Source organism: Scleropages formosus, chromosome 14, assembly GCF_900964775.1.
Source record: "Scleropages formosus chromosome 14, fSclFor1.1, whole genome shotgun sequence".
NCBI lineage: Eukaryota > Metazoa > Chordata > Actinopteri > Osteoglossiformes > Osteoglossidae > Scleropages > Scleropages formosus.
In genome coordinates, this window is record NC_041819.1 from 8,366,371 (window position 1) to 8,388,222 (window position 21,852).

Here is a 21,852-nt window from a genome sequence, read left to right on the forward strand (position 1 = left end):
GAAACACCGGGCACCAGGCGGGGTACGCTCTGGACGGGACACCGGTCAAGTGGCGCACGGACACACAAACTCGTTCACTCGCATACACATGCAATTTGCAGTCATCAATTTGCCTGAATTTCATTTCTTGCCACCGGGCAGCAAACCCACGCAGACGCTGGGAGAACACGTTTACTACGTGTAGACCGAAGCGGATTCGAACCCGCGTTCGGACCCACATCCGAGGAGAACCGTGCCGCCCTTTCATCGAAATCGCGCGTGATGAATGTGTTCGAACGGGGCCCCGCGGGAACATTTTGCCATTTAAGAGCGTTGCCTGCGTAGGACGTGCGATTCAGAACCGACAGAGCATGGTAGTGGTAACAAGAGATAACGAGACGTTTTTGTAACACGCAAGGCAACTTTTACACGTCCTTTGGCAGCATCTGCGGAAACACGGTTGCGAGGTGCAGCCCTGTTTGATCTATTGTGAGTCACGCTCCACGACCGGGTCGCTTCAGTATTACCGTGTGTAACATTTCGGGGTCATTGTGCTGAGCTCTTCTATCATTTACCATCTGATAATGAGCCTGGTTTACCCCATTTGCCCATCGTCCCGCTCGACCTGGAACCCCGGCCTTATCGCATGGCAAGGGAGGGGCTTCCGGGAAATCTTTGAAAACACCCATTGATCAGCTCCGAGTAAAAACCCCATAATGAACACAGTGTTGTTCTGCTTTTGCTCTTATCGCCAACCCAACTATTTACACAAGACTGTTAGAGCCATCCGAACAAATGCGGTGTTAATGCCTTCCACGGGCTTCTTTGACATCTGGGAAAACAACTTTTGAGGAAACTGGAAACTGCCAAACTACAGTGTACATATTAACCTCCCTTTTAATGATTAATGTGCCTTGATAGCTGTTTTGCGTCCGCCGAATATTTGCCGCGCTAAAGCCGACTAAACTTCGACAATCTCTTTCAAATCAGTTTTCGCTTTCTTTCCTTGCATGTTCTTCATATAAGCTGCGCTTCTGTTGCGACGTAACGCAGTAATAAGGTGTACCCGTACCATTTATGGGAAATCTGTTAAAAATAGCTTTAATGCATAGTTCAGAATGTTTTTGCTAATGGATCATGCAGTATAGTCACCCATCAACCCGTATACAGCATTATCAGTAACTACTTGTCAAATGTAGTTAGTACTACTGTGGTCTCGAGCCTATCCAGGAAGAACAGGGTGTGAGGCGGAGTACACCCTGGATGGAAGTACAGTCTCTCCCTGGACAATGACGCACACTCATTAAGTCTCTCTGTCTCACACACCCACGCAGACAAAGGGCAATTTAAAGGTCCCGGTTCACCGGAAACACATCTTTGGACTGTGGGAGGAAACCAGAGCAGCCAGCCTAAACCACACAGACATGAGGAGAACATGCAGACTCCGAACAGACTGAGCCAGACTGACCCCCACTCATACCCACAGCCCAAGAACTGCGAGGCATTAGCAGTACCTGCAAACACTACCATGCCTTGTGCAGTATGTGTCCAAATAAATGAATGACCACTTATAGTCGGTAGACCTTATTCCTTGAAAATAATGTTTTCTTACTGTTTCTTACATTCTAAGTCACCCGTGGCACTGTATGTATAGCCTGTTTTGAATTTAATCTCAATTCGGAGAGCTTAATTTTTTTAGCTCCTTTGTAAAGGAGTTGTGCAGGCTTCCCTCCAGGATGATGATGCCTTTTAACAAGCCTGAACCTAACACCTTGCTTAAATGTTCTGCACGTTGGACGTATTCACTCGTGCAGCTCCAGTGTGGCCAAAGAGGATGGATTTTTTATTTTTTCTTCTTCATCACTGCAGTTTTTGTACTTTGAGTCTTGTTGGGGGGAAAAAAGCTTTTACTGTCACATTCTTCTGTTATGGCCTTTCATAAATAATTCAGCTGAGTACACTGAAAGCGATGACAGTAACACGATCTGCAATCTCCCCCATGAGATCAAAGAGGTATTTCTATGAAAGTAAGAATTGCATTTGAAAACAGCTCTGTTGAGCTTGCCCTCATTTGTTCCCAGCCTTGCATTTTTGAATAACAGGTTTTTTATACAAAGTGACAATGCTGAGTGAAGTGCTGTAAGAGATCTGCTATTCATCCCGGCCACTTGTGTCGGCCATGCACTCGCTCTAACAGCGCAGCTGCTATTGTTTAACATTTATAGATTCGTTATCTTTACCGAAAAATTAAAATGTAGGTTTGGGTATGTGTACATAAAGTCTTGAAAGTGTACGTATTTTTTCTTTCTGCAGTTATTCTCCTTTCCGCTTTTCTCTCCCCTTTAAGATTTAGTTGCAAAATTTATACTGTAGATTGACGAATCACAGTTTCCTGTTGTGCAGCATTCAATGGTATAGTTAATTCTGAAAATGTTTGGTAACAGATGCAAAAAATGAGCCCCGCGGAATACAAAGACTTTAAAAATTCGCCGTAAAGAATGTGACAACTGGAAAGGTTAATGTACAACTTGAAACACATGTATTAGGTTACTCATTTAAAAGCAAACCTTGGTCTAAAAATGAAGGCATTCATAACAGCCTTTTGACTAGATAAAGCAGTGAGTGCCATTTGTCATTTCAGACACCTGATCACTCATGTGGGGTAATAAAACATTCGATCAGAAACGTAGTATTGGTGTGAATTACTCTCTCACGGTACCTTCCAGCCAACTTCAGTACTAAATCAAGCAAGCAGAACATCTCCTTAGGCAGCCACTGCCTTTTAATTTCCTGAACAACCCTAAAATACCATTTATTACAAGATCTGCACATATTTGGGCTTTAAAAGTGTCATAAATCAATAGTGGTCTGACTGTATAGTAATTATAACAAGTTAACATGTAATTTTCAGGCTGAAAGCAGCATGCTGGATTTTAGCATATGCAAACGAGGCAATTCAAATAGTGTCAGGATATTAATACATAGAAGCAGGTAACGAGGTACGGGTTATGAATTATGCATCAAAAAGGAGTTGATCTTCAATAAAGGAAATGAATTCAGCATGTAATCTAATTAGTAATGGAAGTCTATTATGTTGAGCTGCAGAAAGCAACTGTCCTTGAAAAGAAATTTATTTACAGTACATGTTAGCTGTTCTGAGTGGAATTGCATTTTAATGTGGTCTGGATGTTAATCTCTCTCTTGCTCTCTCTCTCTCTCTCTCTCTCTCTCTCTGCCTCTCTGCATATTCTACCTTCAGTTCAAGACCTGGGAGACCCCCAAAGAGAACACAAAGTGTCACATCCCAAGAGAACCCACACATTATGCCACACTCTGTACCTGGCATCATGTCTCCAGGTATTATCCCACCTACAGGTATGTTTGTGCCTGTTCTCCATAGCGTTCTTCCATGTCTTCCCTTAAGGTTCTTGCAGCAGGAAACCTGGGTAGCACACACAAGTTGATTTTTTTTTAAACCAGGCCAACATGGTTTGTCCTGCCGTTCAGGTCTAAAGTGTGTTTTCCTTTGCTGCCGGTTAAGGAGATGTCTTGCATTGCAAGTGTGCCACACCACTGCATTATATGGAAATCGCCATGCAGAAAACAATAAATGTTTATAGATGCTGAAATTATAAGCACTGACACACCCTCTCCTAAGAAAACTATATTCCGCGTATTTGGGAAATTCTTCCGAAAACTGATTTTGAGTTCTTCCTGGGAAAAAAAAAAAACACACGGTAAGATGGAGTGGCATTATTTTCTCCTGGATTATTTCATTATACAGTATGTTGCCTTATGTCTTAAGTGGATTTTAATTAGACCAGTTAAGTCCTCTCCAGCATATGAGCAGAGGTGATCTGAAAAAATCACCAAAACAAAAAGATTTTGTTGTGTAATTATATTAAACTTTTCTTATTACGGTTGATTCCTTTGTCCCTGTTGGTTTTATTGCACAGCTTTGAAGTCAATATCAATAAATATCCCTTTATACTTACGATTTTTACTGTGCAGCAATGAAATACATCAAAAACTCGTTTAATGTGATGAGCCAGTAACATATTAAGCGGATCTTTCGACACAGTGACAAAATATTCAGAACATACATGCACCTGAACCCAACTGTTTTCAAATTGTTTACTGTCATTTGTTTAGCTGAAGTCTTTATCCAAGGCAATATCCAAATTTTGTGAAACAAATTACTGTATGAAATAGAAATACTTGCTGACCTCAGTGCGGCTTCAGGTTTTGCAGTGAGTCGACATGCTTCTGTGGAACAGGCACATAAACAATTCTGCACAGTTGTGACGTTGACTGCTTAATGACCTCTGCCCTTCTTTAATATCTACAAGAGGTTATGCACTTGGTATCACCTTGGAAATGAAATTTTATAGCCCATATCAGTCAAAGAGTTGCTGAAAAGACACAGTGTTGGCAGCTGAACGTGAAGTAACGGCAACAAAAATTTTTCGGTGCATTTCTGTCTGGATCTTTGGGGCTCTCCCGTCAAATTCAACTCGTAGCAATCAGTCGTATGCTTCCCATGACGAGGAAAGGTGTAGAAATGGTTTACCGTTCCTTCTTCTGCATGTATCTCACACACACATTTTCAGAACCGCTCATCCCATACGGGGTCACGGAGCCTACCCAGTAACACAGGGCGTATGGCCAGAAGGGGAGGGGACACATCCAGAACGGAACGCCAGTCCGCCGCAAGGCACCCCAAGCAGGACTCGAACCCCAGACCCACTGGAGAGCAGGACTGTGGTCCAACCCACTGCGCCACCGCACTCCCCCTGCATGTATCTTTCTGTTATAAACACAAGGAGAACGTGCAAACTCTGCATACCTTGAGTCAGACTGAAATCTGTCTGTCCGTCCATCCATCCATCCATCCATCCATCTTTTATCAGTAACTGCATGTCTGAAAAAAGGACTGCAGCAGTCTGGAAGCACACACACTGGACAGAACTGTAGTCCATCATAGGACCATCGCACACTCATTCACTTACAAACACACAATCTCTGGGCAATTTAGAGTCACCATTTCATATGAAACACATGCCTTTGCACTGTGGGAGGAAACCAGAGGAAGCCTTGAAGCTGTGACTGCCCAGCACTGCCTGCTGCTCCACCATGTCACCCCAGTGTTGTCACTTTGGAATAAAATTGTTCATTCCAGTCAGATTCATTCAAAGACAAATGAATGGAGCAACTCCTTAGTTGTTCCACAAATGGGTCAGTTTCCACATAAAAATGCCTGGGGATTTATTGGTCAGATCTGCCTTTGCCTTGAAAAATGTCATTGGCAGCAGCACATCCTTTAAGTCTCTCCACCCCGAAACTGGTACATTTACATTTAGCAGACACTTTTCTCCAAAGCAACTTACAATATGAAAGTCATAGTTATTACATGCTTACAGTCCTTTACAGAGCTGGGTAATTTTACTTGAGTAATTTAGGGTAAATACCTTGTTCAAGGGTCCTACAGCCAGAGGTTAGGATCAAACCTGCAACCTTTGGAGCCAACGGCATTAACGCTAGCCACTACACTACCCATTGTCCCTGGTACTTAGCAGCTGGTTACTGTTATACCAAACAGACCCAAAGTACTGTACAATAGTGTAACATAGTGTGTGATTGACAGGGAGAGTGTGTTCCACTGATGTATGGATGAGTGACCCAGTGTAAGGAGGGGTGGCACGAGGGCACGGCGGCACAGTGAGTAATGCTGTTGTCTCACAGGGCCTGGGTGGTGCAAGAGAAGGTGGGTTCAATCCCCGCTCAGTCTGTGTGGAGTTTGCATGTTCTCCCCGTGTCTGTGTGGGTTTCCTCTGGGTGCTCTGGTTTCCTCCCACAGTCCAAAGACATGCTGTTCCCCATAGTGTGTGAGTGACACAGAGAGAGTGTGTTTCACTGATGTATGGATGAGAGCCCCAGTGTAAGTAGTGTACCTAGTAGTGTAAGTCACCTTGGCGAATAAGGTGTGTGAGGTCATAACACTACATAGAGTTCATTGGAAGGTGCTTTGGAGAAAAGCATCTGCTAAATAAATAAATGAAAATGTACATAGCAGTGTAACATATCAAGTGCAGTATAAAACAAAAGAGTGAGCTTGTTGTGAATTTTTGTAAGTTGAGGTACCTCACTCCCTGAATGGTTCACTTCTTTTAAATTCATTTCAATTCCCTGCACGCAAGCTTCGGTAGGCCCACAGGAAGGTGTTCGTCAGTCCCGTTTCCTACTTTTTAATTGTCCTAAGGTAAGTAAAGGAAAGTTCTAGAAAAAATTGCAAGGAAAAGATGCCTTTGACTCAATGAATTAGAAACCCCACTATTCTTTGAGAAGTGTTTTTAACTTGAATAAAATAATAAAATGTGACAGATGAAGGCATATGAAGGTGTTCCCCACCCTGAGCCCCAGGAGCTTTACCAATCTCTGCCCCTGACAGGACGACTGCCCCGGTTAAGGCCCATTATTTGCCCTCAGCTGACACATTGAGGAAATGACATCTCTGTTAAAGCGAAGGATCTCCACGGGGTTTATGCTGGCATTTCTGCCACAGTGTCGGGCTGTAGTTCAGATATGTGCTCTGCATGTGGATGCCGCATTCTGTGAGTCAGACCTGCCATTAATACAGATGCACACCTTTTCTGCAAGAGGTTCTTTTGCATGGTAACAGTTTTACCAGTCGGATTCTTTATTGCCGGCTTTGTGTGGCGAAGGTGAATGATGCAAAAATTCATATATTTGAACTTGACGTTGTACCAAGAAGCATAATGGAATAGCAGTGTCTTCTTATATCATAAATAACAGCAGCGAATAAGGAGTCATCTTTCATAGGTTAACCAAGTATGACTACTGTGGGCTGAAACAGCATTACTGTAATGAAATTAATAATACTCTTTATCACACATTTTCTGGAACCGCTTGTCCTATCCGGGGTCGTGGTGAGCCGGAGCCTAACCCGGCAACACAGGGCATAAGGCCGGAGGGGGAGGGGACACACCCAGGACAGGACACCAGCTGGTCGAGGGCACCCCAAGCGGGACTCGAACCCCAGACCCACTGGAGAGCAGGACCCAGTCAAACCCACTGCGTCCCCCTTCTTTATCACACTTTGGTAACTAGGCTGTACATTCCACTACAATATTACATTACTAATACATTATGTTATTACATATTCATTTGGTGTTATAATCTTTCAGCTAAATTCAATAATCCATTTTATTTTGTTTTCTTTCATTTCTGACCCTGAAGCTGACTTTTGACCAAAGTTAATTTTTTTTTGCCAGTGATACAGCTGGCTAATTTTAGTTCATGTTCATATTTTCATACATATCACTGCATACTGGTGGACTTTGTTAGAGTTGACCAGTAGGAAGAAGATTTTCAGTTTAATGTCATATTCTGACAGACTCTTGGATTAAATGCAAATTTGAAATAGAAAAATTGGGATAAACTGATTACTGACACGAAACGTCAGTGTGTTTGACCTGTGCTCTGCATTTTTTATAGTTCAACGCTGATCAGAATTTCTGATGAATTGGTAATGAAAGTACTTGAAATGCTTGTTCAGGTCGGATAACTGCACTTAGAAGTGATGGTGGTTCTTGGTGTGAAGTAACTTCAGCAGGGCAGTTAAATGTTTCCCTCCTGTTTATCTGTGTGCCCCCTCTGTTTTTAGCAGAACACTGCGTGCACTGTCTACCCGTGTAGGAGGTCGGAATACCTCAATTTGTAATATATATTTATTCAAAGTAAACTTTGTTACTGGAAAATAGACTTCCAAAAGTCTAAGGACTTAAATATAGACAAATAGTTAACATTTGAACCTTAATTATCTATACACAATTTTTTTTAAACTATGTTTCAAAATTATTTATTCATGTTATGATTGCTGAATGAGTAACGCAAATGCAAAGATATGATTTAATGTAAAAAACTATTAATGGAAAACACACACACATTTTCAGAACCGCTTGTCCCACACAGGGAACCAGAGCCTACCTGGCAACACAGGGCATAAGGCCAGAGGGGGAGGGGACACACCCAGGACAGGACGTCAGTCCATCACAAGGCACCCCAAGCAGGACTTGAACCCCAGACCCACCCGAGAGCAGGAGTAGGGCCAACCCACTGCGCCACCGCACCCCCCTAATGGAAAACACAGCAGTTTAATTTAATAACTTGCATGCAGACAAAGAAATTAGGGGCTCTCTAGAGATGATAATGGTGGCACAGCTGGTAGTGCTGGTATTTGACAGCTTTTGAGCTGCGATTTTTGAGGTCGGTTCAGATCCGGCTCAGTCTATCTGGAGTTCGCACGTTCTCCTCGTTTTTTAGTCTCTTTCATTTAGGTGCACCAGCTTCCTCCAAAGGTCCAAAGACGTGCGGAAGAAGGTAACGGTCAACCACTTCTGTACCCTCCGTCACTGTGAAAACCTCTCAAAAGGTCGCTAAAAGTAGAGCTTTCCTAACATTCTAGAGAAGATAATGTTCTCGTTACCTGTAAACCGACTGTTGAAGCGCCTTTCAGAACAAGCTGAGGGCTGTAAAAGGATGTCCAGCGCGACTGTATCGTATTGACGTTGGGCTGTAGCAGGCAGCTGGTAGGGTTAGGGTTAGGGTTAGTGCTGCTCCCTTGAGATCCAAAGGTCACAGGTTTGCTTCCTGCCTCTGGCTGTAGTACCCTTGAGCAAGGTACTTACCCTAAGTGGCTCCGGTAAAATTACCCAGCAGTGTAAACGGATAAATGATTGTAACTTTGGAGAAAAGTGTCAATGAAATGAATAAACGTAATGTCCGATTCGTTGCAAGGTGGGTGAGACTTTCACGGCAGAAGTTTATGAAAGCGCTGCCCTAAATGCTCTCCGCCTTCTACTAGTCCAGGCACAAAACGAAGCTTTTGTGCTCGTTGAAACGTTGTTACGTTCCTTCGCGCAGTTGTTAGGTAAATAAAGACAGGTTCCACAGCAGCCCCTTTCCAGGAAGGGTAACATATCAGATAAGGTCTGGCAATTCTTTATCAGCCCGGCCGCAAAGCCTGTCCTTGTGTACTGAGGTGTAGGTAATCTGATTTTAATTTAATCACACCGTTAGCAGAAGAGGGCGCATACATTCGGTATGCATCACAAGAACATTCTGACATTGTGCAGGTATGGAGCAGCGAGCGTGTTAATTAATAATGAACAATGTAACAATATGTATGCGGAGGCATGGCGGCATTAAGTCAGTCAGCTGCAAGTTCCTGCATAATAATAGATCCCTCATATTTATTTAATATGACAGCTGCTCCTAGGGCTACTACCTGACTTCATTGCTATTAATTAGCTATTCCAGGGCTGGCGCGATAGCGCGGTGCCTTGCTTCTATTTACTGAAGTGTTCTTTCCCTCGCTAACCTCCGCCCTCTGGTGCTTCTTGTGTAACGCTTAATCTTTAGTGTGCAGCAGATGTGTAGTTTGGCACTTATATTGTCATTTCTGTGTTTAAACTTTACTGTTTTTTTTTTTTTCTCTTCTCATTCTTCCGGTATTAATGGATAGAACTGATGTATTTCCTCATCGTCTGCCCATATGAATGAACTGCACAATGTTTTCCTCTCTCTTGTAATCGTAATGGTCTCGTGCAAATACTCATTCAATATTTCATGATCCCCTGAAAATATCTAATAGGTCATTTAGCATATTTCTTATTGACCGGACAAAACAAGTTTAAGGGTGTTTAGTTCTTTCTTCGCTTTCTAAAGTTACACGGCAAACGTATTTGCATACTGTTTCATACATTAAAAAAAGACACACGCATTAACATGCAAGTAATACAAACATGTTGAAGCAAGGATAAACACATTTCCAAATATAACAAAATGTAGTAGACAATAAGGAGTTATGGAGAGAGAACAATAATGCAGGAGGAGGTGCAGTGGTGCAGCAGGCTTGCCCAACTCCTGTGCTGTGGCGGGTCTGGGGTTCGAGTCCTGCTTGGGGTGCTTCGCGACGGACTGGTGCCCTGTCCCGGGTTTATCCGCTCCTCCTCCAGCCTTGCGCCCCGTGTTGCCGGGTTAGGCTCCGCTTTGCCACGACCCCTCTTGGGACAAGCAGTTTCAGACAGTGTGTGTGAACAATAATATAAGTTATATTTACCAAAAAAAAGGAAAATGGGTTAAAAAGGTAACACTAATACCAATATCCTTACTTAATACAGAAGAAATTAAATGAATGGTGTAAATGAGTTACGTAAAATTAATCCAGGTTTAATCCAGATTAAACGGATGCTTTTCTCCATGGTAAGTACAGGCCTGGCATTTGGAATAATGGCAATATTACTGGAGATAGGGGGATGTGGTAGTTCATAAACCAGGAGAATGTGCCAAGGACTGCCTGCCAGGAATGAGAGCAGAAGAGCAGAGCCGGAAACCATGCGGACAGTTGCCTTGAGCGTCAAGTGTACGGTGTGAGCGTTTATCCGAATTCATTGATTCCGCTGTATGTCTTTTGTGCAGAGTGGAATGTTTACTCTTGTTTACTCCTTATTGAGTAACATGTCAATTACTCCTATTGGTCACTGAGAATATGTTCTTGTGCGTTTGGGTACAGATTTTGGTATTAGGGTTCACTGATGAGTCATTGTCCCATTTTATATCCAGGACTGATAAGAGGATATCAGTTTGAATGTTCTACTAAAGTGTTTCTTGGTATTTACTATTTCCTTGATTTTCTGTAAGAAGGTTAGTTGCAGATTACTGTGTGAAATGTTATATGCGGTTTTAGTATCGATTACAACTGAAGATACTCTATGCACTGTCTCCCGGAACTGTAGCTATACACCTTGACTTTGAAACGTATAAAGGATTCATTTTGGAATATGTGAGGATCATTTATAGAATCGTTTTGTTAAAAAGTGCTGAACATGATTTTTTTTTCATATAGTTGGAGGCAAGATGTTATAGTTTGGGTGCTCTTCATGACTTACCACCAAGCTGTCAGAACTGTTGACAGTAGTCTTTCTAGGACAATTAATATATATATTAATTATATATATATATATATGTGTATATTTTAACTTATACATGACTCTTTTTTATTTGAATTTTGAATTACATACAAGTTGAAAGAAACTACTGTATTGTACATTTATTAACCAGGTCATTATCATAGTTTCAGTACCTGATTTATAACAATGGTACCATATTTCCTTTTCTTCTAAGAAATAATTCTATGGGAGATAAAACCTGATTAAAATGAACCTTTGACATTCCCATAAAGAATTATTTCAATGGAATATTTCCTCATATCTTCAAGGCAGAACAATGCCAATTGCTGATGTGTGTTCATGTTCATTTGTGCAATCAACACTTAATCTTAATTACAAAGTTGTTCAAATTTGTTGTGTGTAATAACTTGTCCTGCCTTTGGACAACTACTGAGAAAGTAATGGCTACAAAGATAGCTTTGCTCTTTTATCATAGCATTCAGAGCTTCTTATCGGTCACGGTTAATTATTAATGCAAATAAAACAGGTATTTTTGTTTTGAAACTTTTTCTGTCTGCAAATATCTCAGAATTCTATGTTCTCGTGCTTACGTTGGAGCCCAGTAAGGAAATAACATAAAAGTGATTCTTGTCAACAAAGTTGATGAGCAATTCAGAAAGAAAATCAACAATAACTAAAAATCACTGCCAAACTACAAAGATGTATAGTCAGAATATGCAGTGTAGGCCATATAGGTCAAATTAAGTAAACAAAAATGATTTAACTAAATCAGACAGGGTTTTTCACGTCCAGACTTGGTACTTCGCAAAGAAGTAAACTGGCCAAACAAAATGAATGTGTGCTAAACAAAGAACAGTAGGCAGCTGAAGATTTTGTGTTATAGTTTCAAGTCCCAGGGGGAACCCTGCTGTCGACTCGAATCCCTCTAATAAAAATGTTCAACTGTGCAACGTGCAGTCGTGAGCTATGCAGGTCCATTTCGGCAAGTCTGCTTTCGATCTGGAAAATAATACAAATGAGATGTTACTTCTATAATGAAACACTCTGGATGTTCTTTGCCTTGTGCAGAATTAGTATGAAGTGCGTTCTTACAGTGTTCAGAGCGGTAACCATGCAAAGTGCTACTGTGTGCACGGCGAATAGGAAAGGGACCAAAGGACAGAAGGCTCCTCTTTCATACAATTTTGTTTTACAAACGTGTTACACGGTTTCATACCCTCTTTCGACTGCCATGTGTTGTTTTCACAGTATATCAGGTCAGTAAAAGGTTTTACAACCACTACTGGCATCTATTGCCTAGGGATGGGCAGATAAGTAATGAAACCACACACACACACACACACACACATTATCTGAACCGCTTGTCCCATACGGGGTCGCGGGGAACCGGAGCCTAACCTGGCAACACAGGGCATAAGGCTGGAAGGGGAGGGGACACACCCAGGACAGGATTGGTAGTGTAAAACATTATTTTATTCAGTTTACGGTCTATGTAATGTAAAATTCCATTGCTTGAGATTTTCCTTTATGAGGATTTTCTATCAGTATCAGATAATAATCATTCATCGGTGACTGGATTTTAGACATCATTTTCAGCTCAAAATGTGGCACAAGAGAACTTCTTCATTATCTTCATATTGTGTCATCAGTGTCTAAAGTTGCTGATTAATTCCAGTTGAGTCTGTTTATGACAACTAGATCAGCACGTATTTAAGATCTTTAAACCACATACATAAATTCAAGCCAGAAAATAGAACAAGGAGTTCAGATGTATTAGATATATAGATTATACACACACTCACTGTCTGAAACTGCTTGTACCGAGCGGGGTCGTGGCGAGCCGGAGCCAAGCCCGGCAACACAGGGCATAGGGCCGGGGGAGACGCACCCAGGACAGGACGCCACCACACCCTCCTATATAGATTATACAAATAATCCTTATAATAATAATAATAAGAATAAGAATGATAATAATACATATTCCATATTAAACTTTGCCTACTTGATGTAAAGGTCATGTTGTTTGAAGTGTCAGACATGTTTAGTTTTGCTCTTGTATTCTATACTTGAATTTACTTGGTCTTCATTCCCTGTGGATGTGTCCAACAGGTCTCACTGCTGCTGCAGCTGCAGCCGCTGCCAATGCTGCCATTGCTGAGGCCATGAAGGTCAAGAAGATCAAGCTGGAGGCCATGAGCAGCTACCACAGCAGTAACACCCAACATGGGGCTGACTCTGAAAACGGGGACCCCAATTCCACCGTCGGTGAGTCAAACCACTGTACAAACCATTGCACAGCATTTGCTGTCTGTTAGCTGGAGTTTTTTTCTTCATTTATGACTGTACACATTTGGCATGCTCTTATTTTGTAGAAGAAGTACATATAATGCATTTTCAGTTGCTACCAGTAAAATACAGTAGTAAGGATTTTGCCGTTTTTGGCATGTGTTGCTTGGGTTACTTGTTAAATGCTTCATTATATGTGTAATATTTTTTTTTCCTTTCCCTACAAATTCAAAGATCTCAGGCATATATTAACAACTTGGAAGGTTTCCTTTGAGCCCATTTTCACCTCAGCTGCTGAGATTAGTACATTTAGCAGGTATACGAACGCAGCCACACAAAGAAACATTACATGAGACACCCAGCAGTTGTGACATTCTCCTTGCATTACTATTGAGACAAAATCTTGTGACACTATTGAGACATATATTGTTGTATGTGCTCCACAGCAAGGTTTTACACACTTTTGTGTGCGCAGCCACTGTCGAATTTGAAATGAACGTGCTTCCATGGAGTATGTAGGGTATGACTTTTTCAACATTTTTGTTGCATGCTCAGAGTGAACAACAAAATAGAGTACTGTGTTTTTACAGTCTCTGCGAGTCCACTACCCTGACTGCATACACAGCCGTGTTTTTTTCCAGACAGATGAAGGACCATAAGCAGCATTTTTTTGTGTCTGTTTTGAGTAGTGCATACCACTATGAAAGTGGCGCTCGGAGAAAGAAATTTAACAGGATTCCAGGAACTTTGTCCAGTAAGTAGGTAATGTAAAAATACATTTGTTTGAATGTATGACTAGTAACAAGGTGTTACAAGGTGGATGTTTAATTACTTAATGAAATAGATAGATAGATAGATAGATAGATAGATAGATAGATAGATAGATAGATAGATAGATAGAAGTTGCTCAGCATAAGCTAAATTGTTACACTTTTTTTTCTTTTTTGCTGTTTATAATAGTTTTAATTCAGTGTTTCCAGTACTTTCTTCTTCTGAGTTTACTCAGATTAAAGTCTCCTATATATCAGAGGTCATTTCAGCATTAAATAAAATGTTCAATTTGCAGTCTGTCTTACTTTAATAAAAATAAAACATCATTAATCTCATACATTATATAGCCACATTAATAAATGGAGCAGAATGTGAAGACATATGATGTGCTTACAGAACCGCCTGAATGAGGTGCCGGTTTGGTGCTCAATCCCTATTTGAAGTATTTCTTTAATGGGGATTAATTGCACTTGGCATGTTTTTACAGCGCTTTGTTACCATACAAATAATAGATGGGATTTCCTTTGTCAGACTTAAAAAACATAATTAGCGTGGAAAGATATGAGATGAGATATGAGACTTACCTCTTCTTTAAAAGCGGCTGAACAGCTGTGTTTTGGTTCGACATTCCTTTGAGCTTGCACAAGTGTTTACGTATATTAAGCCTATCTCATGAGTCAGGTTCCTTAGCATATTTTTTCATTTGTTATGCCAACGTTCTTAGGACTTCCTCAACGGCGGAATAGCTCAAGTTTTAAATGCCGTCGGTGTGAAACCTTAGCTCCTTTGTAAATCTTACTCCTTATTTGTTTTGAAGACGGCGTGTATTTGAAGCAGAACTCACACTGGAAATTGTTATAAGAGGTCAAGATTTCAGGAGAAATTGATTATAAACTCGCCCAAAATGAAGATAAATGAGAACAGGAATAGCAGGGGCTCCGGTGAAGATGGTAATAAGAAACTGTCATACCTTTTTGTAATTTACATTTTAACCTTGGGTGTCTAGCCTCCTATGAACGATATGAATGATAATGCTGACAAAATAGCCTCTGAAGGCTGCAGAAGGTAGCATTAGCAGCCAATGTGAAATATATGGCAGTGACACCTCTCTCCCATCCACAATCAGTTGGATTCTTTTCCTTTAATATTTACTTGCACCGTTAAGAGGCTTGTCTGAATGATGATGAACGGTCTGCCAGTGGCATTTGAAGGTGACCTGTCACTGCATATGGACAAATCTCTCGCTCACAGGAATGTACAGAATAAATCATTAGGGCAGACAGCCGCTCATTCTAGCATTTAAATCACCTCAGATTTATGATTTGAATTAATGTTCCATTTGGTCAAAAACGGTTGCTGAGACAAATGATGCTCAGCACCAGTGCCATCCTGATATTGATTGTGAGATGTTTTTGCAATCTCTTGTTTATGTCAGACGGTCTCTTGTGACAGGGTGCCTGATACCAGTCACATAGATTATGACATTGGGGGGGGTGAATCATGGCACATTCTTTTCTTTTTTTTTTTTTTTTTGTTCCGTTCTGTTCCAGGAAGAGCATTTTAGCCTCTTATTTTTAATATTATGAATGCTGATTTGTTTGGCGTGTCAAAACAAGAGGTCAAATTCTGAAAAATTATTGATTTAAAAATGCCTGGGAAAAAAATCATTAAGGGCGCTGCTTAGAATTTCAATACGATGCCAATATGATTCTCTTGCTTTATTGGACATTTGTCATTCTGTTAGATTTGTTTTGTTGTCTGAAGACCTGATATCCTCTGGTCCTATAATCACTGTCGCTACATTATGCCTGTGTAATGAAAGAGCCCAGGCTCTCTGGTTTCCTCACACTTAGACTTGTCATTTATCTGCAGCAGTGCAAGACATTCTGGGTGTGTCAAAGACTCTTATAGCTGGTTTCATCACACAGCAGAAAGGGTTTAAATGCCGGGAAAGGACTGCTGTACCTTGAATTAATTTCGTTTTGCCTCGGTTGTGGTGCCTTACGGACGTGACCAATAATAAGGGTTACGTTGACAATCTGCTGAGGTGTTGGGTAATAAAGTAGCTGTGTATAAGTGTACCTGCTAGGAGTACATCACAAAGGAGTACACAGCTCTCTGGATTTGCCCAGGCTAAGTACACAGGCTTGGTACGCATGAAGGGGTGTGAGGTGACTGGGTGGTGACAGCCCCTCCTCACGGACAGACAGCTGCACCGGTGTAAAAACTCATTGAAGTAAATGAACGTAAGGCCATTAGTGCCTTTATTCAGAATAAATTAAGACATTTTAAGCTATGACTCTTGAATGGTGTGTTTCTTTGAATTTAGTGTTGGGTTTTCTCACGTTTGGTGCTTTTGTTGTTTGGTTTTGAGCAGATTGGCATTTTTTTTCTTTAATTGCTTCATTGCGTTCACTGATTGCTCTGAAATCATTAGATATTAAAAAATAAAACCCAGAAATCCACTCGTTGCCGTCTCATACTTAGTGCCTCATTTTACTTCATTCACCGTAAGATCCATGGTGACATTGCAGTGTTTGCCCTCATCACTAATAAATTAACTTGTTCTACTGAGAAGCATGATGCACTCTTCACCTTGTGTGCGAGCACGTGACCCGATACAGGGTTCTATACGTTTCGGCAATGCCATCCCCGCAATTTTGAAAAATTGCTTGTGAGCAAGAAATTCTTACTCGAAAAGTGTGTTCCTTCTTGACGTGAAGGAAGCACACTAAGCGTTGGTGAAAACAGAGCCAGCACGTGAGGAGTACACAAGTGTCACAACTCAAGTGTCTTTCTTGAGTGTCGGATCTCCGCTAGCCTATGTCGTTGTGTGTGGGCTTCCCTCATGAGAGACATACCTTCTTTGTCTGACAATCACATTAAAGTGTTGTGCCTAAAGGGGTGCAGAGCTGAGTGAACAGCACCCTCCTAAAGTGTTACGCCTTGCGATGAAGCCCTCCTCCGAGTGAAACGAAGCGGGTTGCTCACAGCATGAAAAGTGGAAGAGGTTTGTGCCTTTGTTCACTCTTCTGAGTTGGTGTGGCGATTGCAGACATAAGAGCTGAATCACTGGGTATGACCAAATGGGGAAAAGCAAACAAAATATGATAGACGGACAGATAGACACACACACGCACATGCACACGCACACAGATACACATATTCATAGGCCTGGCAAGATTTATCACCGCAGTTCCTATTTAGACTATCGTGTCCAAAATTGGGATAAAATGCTTATTAGTTTAACCTGTCAGTGCGGAGATATATTAGAATCAGATCTATAATCATTTTAAAGACATGCCCCTGTGCAGTTGTTAATGTGAGATTTCGTAAATATCTTCATATGTTTAGTTTCTTTTACGTGTTTACGGTTTTTTTCATTTAGCTGATGCTTTTCTCCAAAGCAACTTACAGTGTTAAGGTTACAATTATTTACCCATTTATACAGCTGGGTAATTTTACTGGAGCAATTTAGGGTAAGTACCTTGCTCAAGGCTACTACTGTTGGAAGGGGGGAGGGTCAAACCTGCATCCTTTGGATCCAAAGACAGTAACTCTAACCACTACGCCGCCAGCAATCAGTCATTCAGGTATTGCCTGCTAGGCTTTGCCGTATGTCTTTACAGTTGGTTGCGATGTAATGTGTGTACAGTTGGTTTTCTCCGTGTCAACAATGTGAGTCTTATCAGCTGACAGCCGGAAGAGGTGTTCGGCCTATGGCTACAAGCTCCAAGATGCAGACCCAGGAACCCGTGGCTGACTGTCAGCCACTTTTTTTACTGCATGAAAACATGCATTTTTATTCTTACCAGTCGATACGAAATTTTCCACGTTGGGAAAAATGTGTGGCTTTGTTTTAGATAAACAGGGAAGCTGGTGCAGCTTGCTTTAGAAGCACCACACCTACTCCCATGGTAACAAGTTATGAAACTTGCTCACCTGCATGTTTGTGGGATACTGTGCTAGCAGGAGGTTTTAAATTCACACCCCCTTTTCTACTGTCAAAGTAGACCCAACGGTATTAGAGAATAGTCAGTCTGTGTGAGATCTGCACGAGACAGGATCATGGCCTTTTATTCTCCGAGTTGCAACGTTCATGAGAAGGTGATGACAGATGAATAGAAAGCTTTTAAATAGACATTTCAAAGGTAGCATAACACACATTTTCAATGGCTTGCAATCCTGTTTCAAACTCCAGCTGCATTAGCAGATGGAAATCAGCATAACATTAAATATGCATCGTTTGGAATGCACAAAGTGCACAAATAACTGTTCATATATGCATTGCATCTACTGTACAGACGTGTCAGTAAAATTATATTAAACATTACTTCTTTAACGATCAAGCTGATCCTTTAATACGGCTTTTCCCATGGTACTTCATCTGGTTGAAGCATGATACATGAAACATTTTAATGCCGATATTTGTATACTGTTCCTTACGATCACTTCCAAAGGTCAGAATAACAGCTTTAAAAGTAAGCAACCATGCTGTGTGCCATTCCTAATTATCAACTGGTTGATTTTTTTAAGAATTTGATAAACTGATTTGGTTATGATTTATTCCTTCATAGCTTCCTTACCGGTTTACCACGCTTTACCAGTCGTCTGTCTAGCCAAATACTTAGCTGAAACCGAGTGACCTTTGCAGGACCAGATAGTAGTAGGGATATCAACACAATTTGAAAAGACAATGTCACTTGGCATAAGTTTGAAATGTGCAAAGAATGTCATTCAGCAGTTCACAGATAAGTGTTTTAGTCTTTCATGTAAAATATGCTTGTTCTGTAATTCCTGCAAATTCAATATAAAATACCCCCAGTTATTATGATAATAATATTATAGATAATAGAGTCAAACAAACAGTATTATGATTTCCAGCATTAGTGATGTCAGGTTCTTTCAAAGTCTATATTCGCAGTGCACATTATTTATTATATAAATCACACTGTTTATTCTATAAAATGTTTCACAACATTGTTGTTTTTGACTAATAGAAGAAGTGTATCCAGCAGTGAAAGCCGCCTTGGTGAATAAGGTGTGTGGGCTAATAACACTACATAGAGTTCATTGGAAGTCACTTTGAACAAAAGCGTCTGCTAAATAAATAAATGTAAATATACTGGTATCTACATGCAAATCTCTTGAACGTGGCATGGTTACTATGGCAGAGAAAATGCCCTTACCACCCTACCTTTATACATTTATTTCAATAATATAATGGTATGCAAAATGACAAAAATGTTATTAAAATTAATTTAAATGATAACTTGTTATCTGTGTGATTTCCCACGTTTAAATGGAACATACACATAGTTAAAGGCGTTATGTAAGTGTACAACTGGGGGAACAGAAAATTCAGATTTTATAGCTGAAGCAGATGATCCAACAACCAGATGCAAATAGGTGTCCACAAATCAATGGAGAGACAGAGTAAGAAGTGATTGATAATACTGGTAAATGTATTTCACTTACAAGCTCGCTGGAATGGGTAATGGCTGCCATTGACTGGAAGCAATCTTTTTAAAAGGCTGTCTTTGCTAAGTATCACACAAAGGCCATTTATTCATCTGTTTTTTTTTTCTTTTTTCCCCATCTAGCACTGTGTGAGTTTTATTGATTCTTCCTGAATATATTGCTCTTTGATGGAAGGAGCTTCTAGTACTGTCCATTTTCTTCCCAGCACACCCCGGTTTAAATGCCACCAGGTTTAATCTGCAGCCATTTCATATAAATATTAAATCGCCCAATGAATACTGCCTGCTTATGGTAAGTGTCAATCCCATACCACTTACAAAACACTAATTATCATAATTGCATTCATGCACTGTTGCTTTGAATGGGCAGCAAACCTGCTGCTTTTTTTTTTTTTAAGGTCAGGAATGTATATTAAATGCCCAAGATGGGTCATAGCATAGTATTTTTCAAATAAACTTTGCTCCTACCCTGGCATACAGGTTAAAAAAAAGTCTGGAAATAGTGTTTACAGACCATTTTAAGGAAAACAATCATAACTTTATTGAAGGCGCACACACACACCCCCAGAACTTGAAGTGGATCTTTATCGACGAGGTCTGGCTGTGAGTCTAGATTGGAACAGTAGAGTCATTAACGCTTAAGGATTAAGGATTTGTTAATTACAATTTTAAGATTAGGACAGGAGAAAACAGAGGAGTGAGTACAGGAATGTAGCAAATTACATGAATATACCAATTGCAGTTACTGGAAAGTTTATCATTTCGTTAAGCTTTATTACCTTAAAATGGACTACGGTCTACACTAGGAACACTTCCATCATGCTTAATAAAAGATGGCTCATGTGTCTGAGATTTTTTTTTATTGAAATACGTAGCCGCTGGCTTTGAGGATGTTCTTTCGTACCACTGAGGGGAGGGTGTGACAGTAGCATTATATACCCTTAGAAACAGTTTAGTATGCAAGACAGTGGAGTCTGACATCCCGTCCTTATCGGTCTTAATGCACAAGAGAAATACTGCAGAGTAGCGGTTCTACTCTGAGAACCTCTAATGCTCAGCAAAAACTACAGGACTCAAGGTATTTCAAACGTTGAGCGATTGCCATTATTACTGGTGCCATGGTTTCCACTGTTTTACAGAATTCAGAAATTAGCTTCCAGTCTACGTTTCCGTCTTGCTGCTCAGGGCTCTACATAGGATTGTGGTTAGAGCCTCTTTCTCGTTTGTGTAGGACCAAGGTTTCAATTTGGCTCCTGCTGTAAGACCAAGGTGTTTATCATCAACTGATGCTGTTAAAATTAGCCAGTCGTATCACTGGGTAAATTGATGTATGGTGATGTAATTGCTAGACATGCAGAGTCACTTTGGGGAAAGGCATCAGCTAATTGAATAATTAATAATGAAAATAATACCACGCTACTATGTATTCTACATAAAAACATAACAAAGCTGTTAAGAGGTCCGTTCTTTTCAAGACTTTCATTTCCCTTTCTAACATTAACTTCTTACTTTGGTAGCCTTTACTAAATACCATTTCTCCATCCAGTGTTATAGTGGGGGTATTGTGTTTCATCCAGAAGCTGAAAGAATAAGATTTTAAAAGGGCCTACAGAAATACTTTTTACAGTGTGACAGAGGGGATCCGTATCTGCGATCTAAACTTTCTCGTCTATTATATCAGAAGTTATAAACCAACAATCTGCCTCCAATCCATCTCACATTTTCAGCAGAAGCTGCACAGACGTGTTACACAAGTGCAGTACCTGTGTTTTACTTTGGTGAAGTGTCTGAACACTGCTTCTACGTACCCAATGCAACTGCTTTATTAAACAGCTGTGATATTTCACGTCAGAAAATATTCACTTCTGCCATGTTGAAGCCTATAACTAAGCTGTTTTCTGTAGCTTTACTCCTCGACACCGATTAATTGATCGACTGTCTCATTTTTCCTTTTATAAGAAGTTGTGCTTTGTCATTAATGAGCTGTCTTTAGGTGTCCTATCCATTTTTTTTTGCTGTAAGGCATGTCACCTTGTGCTTTAAATTGCCATAACTGTTTTAAACTCAATTATAACTCTGGACTTCTTTGCCTGCACTCTTCTCATATTTGAATAATTTTTGGTGCACCATCTCATGAGTGTCATGAATACTTATTAATGTGTGCAGTCTCTGCCAACTTGGGCACAGACTAAGATTTAAAATATCCATATCTAATTCAAGTTTTATTAAGTAATAGTCACAGTTGTAGCCTTTTTATTAAAACCTGAAATATCTGTGTCAAATGAGGATTTTTTTATCAAAGGACACCATGGATCTCTATTCTGTCTCCATTAGTGATGCTGTTG

The 21,852-nt window shown here is 40.5% G+C and overlaps 1 protein-coding gene across 3 annotated transcripts in view; it reads left to right on the forward strand.

The window, feature by feature from the left end:
- The window catches only part of LOC108920466 (dachshund homolog 1-like), a 107,900-nt gene that overhangs the window by 36,122 nt on the left and 49,926 nt on the right, over positions 1 to 21,852 (forward strand). For all 3 annotated transcript variants that reach the window (XR_003798155.1, XM_018729227.2, XM_029258087.1), the window contains exons 2-3: positions 3,239 to 3,354; positions 13,080 to 13,235. Coding sequence is in view for 2 of the 3 variants with exons in the window: in XM_018729227.2 (XP_018584743.2) it covers positions 3,239 to 3,354; positions 13,080 to 13,235 (272 nt within the window). In the remaining variant the exon portion in view is untranslated. The remainder of the gene's footprint in view (positions 1 to 3,238; positions 3,355 to 13,079; positions 13,236 to 21,852) is intronic.